Below are 8,399 nucleotides of genomic sequence, written 5' to 3'. Positions count from 1 at the left end.
GAACCAAGTGTTTGGCTGAGCCTGGGAGGCCCAACAACCACCTTTGCACCTGGGGGACACGTGGTGACTTCCCCCAGAGTGAGTGGTTTGGGTCCCATTCCCAGGCCCGCAAGGGAAAATCCCTCCTCAGGCAGCCACGGGGCAGTGAGAGGCTGTGACCACATCAGGATCTGGAGAGGAGCTGACCAAACTCTACATCCTTCTTCCCAAACAGGAGTAGAGGCAGCACAGCTTCTCTGCCCCAGGCAATAAGGATGCCACACTCCTTGGTAGTGGGCTCATGCAGGAGCTAAAGAGTCCTCCAGGAAAAGCAGAGGGCATATGGCACTGGTGGAGGGCTCAGTGCCGGGCTGATTTCACCCTGAGCACTCCAACAGTGCAACACACCTGCCTGTTCCTACCTGCTCAAGGCCTGCCACTGCAGAAATTTAAGAGGAGGCTGCAACTCTCTGCTTCCTCCAGGAACACCCCAAATGAACACTACAGGCTAGAGGCCCTGTCTGCAGCCACCCCAGACAGCCACCCTTGCTGCACTGAACAGAGCACTTGGCGTGATGCAGTCGGCTCTCTACTCCATGAGCTTCTTGGCGCAAAGTCATTGTCACTCAACACCACCAGAAGACAAATTCAGAGTTTAATTGGGTGCTTCCAGTGGTGGAATATACAAAGGATGACTGAAAGGGAGGACATGGGCAATGGCAAGGACCCTATTAAAAAAAATAGTCATGTAGATTTAAGAAAAATAAAAATTCTAGATTAAACCCAGCCCCACAGCATAAAAATCCTCTCTCTGCATATACAATGACTATTGCTATACACATGTTTAAAAATAAATGCTCACAGCCTGGAGTGCAAAGGGCAGCACCACAGCTGTGCTTTGTGGCAGGGGAATCTGTAGTGTTTGTTTTTTAAATTAAAATATAAATAGAAGCATACAACATGCCAACAACCGAGTGGGTCAAATCCTCCTCTGCACATGGCTGGAGCAAGCAGGAGCAGTCCCTGCTAGGCCCAGCTATCAACCTTCACGTGCCCCAGTTCCTGGCAGGATGGGCAGCCCTGCCTGGGCACTGTGCTGCCACTACATCCCGTTCTTCACCAGCTCGTGGATCCCATCCTCGTCAATGATCAGAGGTGTGCGAAACTCCCGGTCCTTCACGTACTTCTCCAGACCCTGGGGGAATGGGAAGTGGCTCATTAGGAACACACTGAACATCACCTGCTCTGCTGAGCTGCCCACGGGTACCTCTGCTCCCCTCCTATGCTGGCAACCTGGGGAGCATTGCCCCAAAAAGCTCCCCAGTGCATTATAGTCACTTTTGTGGCTCATCCCTTCACATGTGTGCCCTGCCAGCCCAGTCCATCCGCAAGGCTCCCTGAGCTCTGCAGAACCAGTACTCACTTCTCCTCCGTAGGAGACAAGGGGAGAAATTTCACACTGGATTGGCAGGTCACTTGCGTCCTTCAAGCTGCAGTGAAAAATAAACAGTCAGGAGAGTTAGGTACAGCCCAGGGTGACACAGATAGGGCCCAACATCTGCCGAGGCAGGCGGAGGGTCAGGGGCTGTTTGGGGCCCACACAGACCCCACCAGCGCAGAGCTGCCCTGGGTTAGTTAAGCCTTGCATGCTCTCCACAGAGGTGACAGCTAAAGTTTAGATACCACCAGCAACTGTAAGGGAAAAGAGCTTTAGATGGGGCTTTTATGGTGCCTTTCCATATGTGTAACTACAGCAATGCCTGTGCCCCCAGTCCCGCTATTTTTGATGCTGCATGGAAACGAGTCACCCATTCCTTCTCCTCCTGCATCCCTGGGGTGATGTGAGATGCACTCACAGAGCACCTTCCCATAAAGCAAGAGGTCTTGCATTAAGCCTTCTCTCGCTTAAAGCACAACCTGAAGATACAGGGTAAGCCCTTCTGCTCACTCAGAAACACTCCCTGCAGCACTGTCTGCTCTTTCTGCCTTTGCCTGTTAGATCAACTATCTTGGCTCCTCTCTTCTGCCTGTGAGATGGATCTGGTGAGGAAAATGCCAGATCCACACGAGTGCTGCCTACTGCAGCAGCACTGCTGGGCAGGGGTCTGTGTGGGTGTCCATGACCCTGCTCCTGCTGCCATCAGGATTTGTAAGACACGCTTGGATGATCCCTGGATCCAGCTGTCATGTAAATCTGGGGGTGCAGCTGTGTGGACTGAACAAGCAGACATGCCCAATAGCACCCCATGGTGCCCTTTCCCAGCCACTGGCCACAGCAGCCAAGACGGCATGGCAGGATGCCATCTGTGACAATGCTCCCTTCACCCGGGTTGAAGCTCCTTCTGCTGCCATGCACTCACTCAGTCCCCTCCTGTCACAGGTGTCAGTAAATAAAACTCACCCAGCCCAACCCACACTGGTATTTACCTTGAGTGTTAGATTCAAGACAATAGTTTTGTTTAAAAATTGACATTAACTGGTAATGAAGGGTAAATGTGGGACAAGGTGCAGCCTTTCTTCTGCATGTTAACTAGTGTGATGGCTTAGTCATAAGCCTGAAAACACCTGGAGTCTGGAATTAAAACAGATAAAACAGTGGTATTCCACCAGAAAGTACCGGAAGGTAAAGCTTCTGAAAGAGGGGAAGGGAACAAAATTGCTTACTCTTGTGAGTCATTTACACTCACCAGCTCCAAGTCCCAGCATGCCTGTGCTACAGAACATAGCGGAAGAGTTAAAACCTCCCCATGTATTCCCGTAAACTTTCAAGCAGTGAGCCAGGGGCTTTCCCTGGTGTCACGCTCTGAATCTTCCAAACTCAAGAGCTGGAGTCACACAAAGCCCAGCTGGCTGCTGTGCTCAGATTCACACATGCTACATCAAAGCCTGCCTGACATTTGCTTCATGTTTTTAATCCTGTTTCGGTCTGCCTGGACGCCTGGCGGACATCGGGAGATGGCAGCCATCCCCAGCTCTGGGACTGGCCAGGACCAGTCCCTGCTGTGCTGTGACAAACAGGGGAGCGGCATCAAAGGATGTGCCAGGATGTTTGCCAACAGCATCCTACCTGCGGGGTGACCTTTAGGGGCTGCGTGCAGTCAGCACCACCCTGCATCTGTACCAGCAGCACGAGCCCTATCCAGTTATCCCTGCAGAAAGGAGCCCAGTAGGGAGCAGAGCTGCCTGCGCCCGCCACCATGAGAAGCGGCATCCCCTGTCCCCAGGGGTGACATGCCCCAGCACCCACATGCACCCCCAGCCCCGTTAGCCTGGCACACCGCTCTGCCTGCAGCCCGTTAGTCCCTAAGCACAGCGCCGCCACCATGCACCTGGGACATGGATAGTTACTTGTCATTGACATCTGCTGGGCTGGCAGCTGACCTTCCATTTGTGATGCTACATGGGAACAAACAAGGGTTAGCAAGGAGGGGAAACCAAATCTGGATCTAGTGAACCCTAAAGAGGGCAGCGGGATGTCTCGTGGTTGAGGAATGTGTTGATGCAAGCCTGGCTGCTGCATGGATCTGCTGGCATGCTCTGTCTTTAGGGAGCCACCTCCTCCCTGCAGAAGCAACCTTGGCTGTACAATGGAGGCTGGGAGGATTCAGTTCATAGGTACTGAACCGAGAAGGAAAGCTGCTGCTGACTGAGCACCACTCCTGTTGTCACCACACGACTCACACCCAGCTCTGCTCCACAGATCACCCAGGAGAGGGGACCCATAGCTGGCTGCTTCTGTGACACTGTTATCAGTGCTGGGATTGCCTTGCACTAAATATCCAGCCCAAAAAGGAGAAGAAATGGCAGGAGAAGCAACTCACCGAGGGATGGCAGGGATGCGTGTGCCATTTTCATCCACAAAGTGACCCCCTGCATTGAGAACCCAGCAGTGGTGCAGGGACATCAAGGCATGTCGGGCTGTGGTGGGGTTGTCCTTGCCATTCTGGCTGTCTGCGTTCTTCAGGGGGGAGAACTCATCTTCACGCAGCACTTCGTACACCACAAACTTCCTGGGGGAATACAGCATGGGAGGGTCGGGTTTGGAAACTGTGACTGCTTCCCTTGCCAGGGTGGCCCACAGCCCTCCCCCAGCCTACACCCACGGGCTGTGCAGTAGGGAGGGGAGGGCCTGGCCTGTAGGTCAGCAGATGTTTCTCTGGCACAGAAGCAGGACTCAGCCCAGCAAGAGGCATGCAACACCCATGCCTCCAGCTGCCACCCTACCCTGATCCTGGGGCATCACCAGTGGGCACACCCTGGCACAACCCCAGATGCTCTCAGAGCTTGCCCAGGGAGAGCCAGCAGCCAGCCTGGACCCCACAGAGAGCAAAGGACATACTTGGAAAACTGGAAGATGTCGAAGACGAACTTCTCCATCTTAATCCCATTCGGCTTCTCGGGTTGGATTAGCTGCCCTGTAGTGATGTCCACATGTGGGATCTTCTTCTCAGCCACATGGTGCTGCAGTTGTGGTTCATAAGTGCTGCAACGGGCCAAGAAAGAGATGTCACTTGTCCGAGCAAGCCTCATCCCCAGCTCAGACATGACTGCAGCAGCATGGCTGCCCTGCTCCGACCCTGGCTGCCCCAAGGTAAGGGCTACTCATCCCCACAGCAGCCAAGAGAGACAGCCCCACATGCCTGCACTCTGGAAGCAACATCCAGCTATGGCCCAGAGAACCCTCATCTCAAGGAAGGGGCTGTGCACACAGGTGGGGATCAGACCAGCTGTGCAGGGGCCTCATCCCAGCATGCCTGAAGCTCAATCAGCAGCAGGCAAGGCACAGCCAGCTCTACTCGGCAGCAGCACTCCAGCACCAGCACTCCTGTTCTGGCACTCCAGCAGGCCCTTACTTGACCACATCTTTCAGGAAGGCAGTGGTGAAGTAGTGATTGGCGATGTTGCCTGCATTGAAGAGCAGCCGCCCATCCGGGCCCCGCTGCTGGGCAGTGGCCAGGGAGATCTCGCTGTACTCCACCACCTGGTACACACCGTCCACCCGGCACACCACGCCCACCGGCTCCGTGGGGTTGGTCTTCTCCACCACCTGCCCAAGGGAAGCACTGTCAGGGAAAGGCACCCAAAACCCCACGCTTCAAACACGCTCCCCTGGAAACAGCAGGCCCTATTTAGAAAGGCTTCTTCCTCTGCTGAGACGGTGCAGGGATAGGGATGCTGGAGCCCTCCCCTCCCAGGTGCTTCTGGCAGGCATGGGTGGCAGGTGGCAGACACACCCAGAGGGCACAACAGGATGTGGCACCAAGCTAACGTGCAGCTGGCCGCAGGCACGGATATTCTTAGCCAGTTTGCTATTCACAACCATTAGGCTGCTGGCTCAGCAGAGCCCTCCCCCTAACCTTCCTTTCCTTGCACCTCAAACACCTCCATCTGGGTTATGAGATACCCCAGCAAATCCCTACCCACTGCTGTCACCACAGAGTGGTGGCATGTAGGGGCACAAGGCTTTCTCCTTTCTGCATGCTAAGGTTTATTTCCTCTTTCTTTCATGCAGGCCAGGAGGAGAAACTGCCTTCCCTTTCTCAGTTTACCTTCTGAAAGCTGCTGCAAGACCAGTAAGTCCTTTCACTCTTTTGCCAGAGCCAAGCCCAATGCAAACAAAACCTTTGGCTGTCAAGCCAGTCTTTAAGTAAAGCTTTAAGTGTACAATGTCCTATCCACAAGACATGGGGCTGAGTTCAGTGTCGGCTGCACCCAGCATATCCTGGTCTGGTGCTCAGGATGTCAGGCTGGGGACAGCTTGGCAGCTTATGGCAAGAATCCTGTCTGCTTGTGCTAGCCACAGCCACCCAGAAAAGAGCTGCCTAGCATCTGGGCGTGTGCCAGGCAGCTACAAAGGGCTCTCAAGCAGCCTCTTGACCAAAGGGGGACCTCTGAGCCCTGGGCCTGTTGGTGCCATATTCCTGTGCAAGGCAGAAGAGCAGTGCCAGGCATCCTCCAGGATGACAGGGGCAGGCAGGATTGTGGCAGCATGTATTACTTGACCAGTGAGCTCCAGGTACTTAGCTATACCTCCTGGGTGTGGCAAGCCAGCAAATGAAGGGTGAAAAGTCAGGGAAGCCAGACAAGGAGCAGGACAGACCCCATCCAGCTCTGCAGAAACAGTGCCTGCCTACTCCCAAAACATACCTTGGCCCCACAGTCTGCTCCCTTCTCCAAGCAGAACCCGATGAACCTGGGGTCAGCCACCTTCACCAGGATGTTGTCCACACAATAGACATGGACACTGTTCACCCCTCTCCGCTCCATGTCATCCATGATGCTGTGTAAGCCCAGGGCCCGGTACAGGCCCCCGTTGCCATCTGCAGAGGGAACGCCCCACTGTCCGTCAGCCACCCACGCTCATCCTCCTTCCCCATGGGCTGATGCGGAGGGTCATCAGCCCAGCCATACCCCTCCCTGCCAGGGCAGACACAGACACCTCCCAGCCTGAGTCAGCCATGGGCCAGGTCACAGTGAAGACTGCAGCTCCAAAAACTGCTCCTCAGCACCATGTCTCACCCCTGGCCACTCCTGTCAGCTCCTTGCCACCAACCTGGTGCCATAGCAATCTTGCCCTTCTCCTCCAGCAGGATTTTCCCATCGAATCCCAGGGCAGGCAGCATGCCCTGCTGGAAGAAGATGATATTCTCCTTCTTCAAGCCAAAATACCGATGTTTGTGGAAGAACTCCTTGGTGGACTCCATAGTGCGGCCACTTGTCATAATGTACCTGTTACAGAGTAGAAGACACCCAATGAGCAGGGAGGAGAGGCAGGGTCTCACACCACTCATCCCAAATGTAGGGAACACCCAGGACATGCTTTTCTCCCTCCCACACTTAGGACGATCTGACCTGCTGTGGTACCAACATTGTGACAAGCCCATTTTTCACCCTTCCTTGCAACACCTATCTCCAAAACCATACAACACCGCGCATGGGACACCCAGCTGTGGTGGCCAACTCTTGCCTTGTCTATAAAGCACCTCAGCAGCTCATCTCCCCACTCCCCACCCTGCATGGCTGCTGTCCTGCATGGGGACATGAAAACCTTTCCCAAAGGGCTGTGGGACCGAGTCTGAAAACCACTCAGTCTAAGGGGCTATGTCCATAGCAAAGTGTTGGCATCAAGAGCAGCTACGCCAGTCCGTGATCCTTGGGCTACCAAGGGGCTCTGCATCAACCCAGGGGCTGCAAAGAGGAACTGCACTAACCCAGGCTAACCTCGGGCTGCCAAAGGGAACTGCACCAACCCGGAGGACCGCGAGCTGCTGATACCCAGAGGGCTATGCCAATCTCCAGGACCCTGATCCACCGGTGCCAGCCGGTCCCTGCCGACGGCACCCCACGAGCCCTGCTCCCCCGAGGCCGGGGCTCACCAGGGGATGTGGCAGGGAGTGCCGTGCTGCTCCTCCGCCATCTGCTGCAGCCGCCGCAGGCGCTGGGCCTGGAGGTGGAAGAGGGTCTTGCGGGACGGCAGCCCCACGTCGCACATGCCCTTGGGGTAGGGGACGCCGAGGCGGGTGCCCTGCCCGCCGGCCAGCAGCAGCGCGGCCACACGGCTCCCCGCGATCTCCGCCAGCCCTGGGGGAGCAGACACGCATGGGGCCCGCCGCGCCGGCTCCGCGCCGCGCCGCGCCGCCCCGTACACCTACCGCGGCTCTCCCAGCTCGGCACCTGCCCGCGGTCGCGGGAAGCGCTGCCCAGCACGTCCCGCGGCACCGGCTCCATGCGCGCGTCCAGCCCTGCCGCCGCCGCCCCGCCGCCGTCCCCGCGGGCGCGGCGGAAGAAGCGGTTGATCTCGGCCACGTCCATGTGACACAGCTCGCCCGCCAGCGCCCGGCGGGCCGCGCCGTCCAGCTCGGGCCAGAAGCGCAGCACATGGTCCTGCCCGCCCGCCGCCAGCCGCTCCCGCAGCTCCTCCACCGCATCCCCCTCAGCCCCGGCCGCTTCCATCCCGCCCGCCGCCACCGCCGCCGTCCGTCGCCGCCTTTTATAGCTCCTCGCTGGCCAATGGCCGGGGCCCGTGCCACGTGGTGCGCGCCGCTCGCCCAACGGGTGCAGGGGGAGGGGCGGGACCGCCCGTCCCCCTCGCGGCGCCCCCGCCAATCGGAGCGGACGCTGCGATGCCGCTGGCGGCGCGCGCCGCTGGCTGCCATGGCAACGCGCGCCACGTCAGCGCGCGGCCCCGCGGGCGGTCACAGGGGAGGGAAACACCCCAAATGCACCGCGAAATGAGCCGGCCGGGTCCCTGCTGGGGGGGGCCGCCCGGCCAGGCCCGGGAGCCGTGAGGCGTCAGCAGCCGTGACACACGCACCACCGCTCGTGCCGTCATCGGGGCCACGCGGGAGCCCAGAATGACGGGATGTGCTGAACTGGAAGGGACCCTCGGGACATCGAGTCCAGCTCCCGGCCCTGCGCAG

General features: G+C 57.6%; 1 protein-coding gene across 2 annotated transcripts; it reads right to left on the bottom strand.

Annotated features, from left to right (window-relative positions):
- Positions 1 to 617: 617 nt before the first annotated feature.
- Positions 618 to 7,951, bottom strand: UAP1 (UDP-N-acetylglucosamine pyrophosphorylase 1). Of its 2 annotated transcripts, XM_085586936.1 has the most exons (10): positions 7,632 to 7,951; positions 7,356 to 7,560; positions 6,533 to 6,708; positions 6,127 to 6,299; positions 4,833 to 5,026; positions 4,319 to 4,462; positions 3,801 to 3,989; positions 3,328 to 3,375; positions 1,403 to 1,469; positions 618 to 1,174 (listed from the first exon to the last, which is right to left on the bottom strand). In XM_085586936.1, exons 1-10 carry the CDS (start codon positions 7,930 to 7,932, stop codon positions 1,082 to 1,084), a joined length of 1,590 nt encoding a protein of 529 aa, XP_085443062.1. In that variant the 5' UTR covers positions 7,933 to 7,951; the 3' UTR covers positions 618 to 1,081. The 2 variants fall into 2 exon arrangements, with proteins under 2 accessions (XP_085443062.1, XP_085443063.1); XM_085586937.1 differs by lacking the exon at positions 3,328 to 3,375.
- Positions 7,952 to 8,399: the final 448 nt, after the last annotated feature.

Source organism: Lonchura striata, chromosome 8 (genome assembly GCF_050655825.1).
Source record: "Lonchura striata isolate lonStrDom1 chromosome 8, ASM5065582v1, whole genome shotgun sequence".
Taxonomy (NCBI): Eukaryota; Metazoa; Chordata; class Aves; order Passeriformes; family Estrildidae; genus Lonchura; species Lonchura striata.
The sequence above is the reverse complement of the archived record's forward strand: the minus strand, read 5'-3'. Positions and strand labels throughout refer to the sequence as shown.

What these genes read in the sequence shown, in the direction of transcription:
- UAP1 (XM_085586936.1), bottom strand. Translation starts at nt 7,932, where the DNA reads ATGGAAGCGGCCGGGGCTGAGGGGGATGCGGTGGAGGAGCTGCGGGAG. An exon ending in GCCGAGCTGGGAGAGCCGCG is followed by an intron (nt 7,561 to 7,631) that starts GTAGGTGTACGG and finishes CTGCTCCCCCAG; the next exon opens with GGCTGGCGGAGATCGCGGGG. An exon ending in GAGCAGACTGTGGGGCCAAG is followed by an intron (nt 5,027 to 6,126) that starts GTATGTTTTGGG and finishes TCCCTTGGGCAG; the next exon opens with GTGGTGGAGAAGACCAACCC.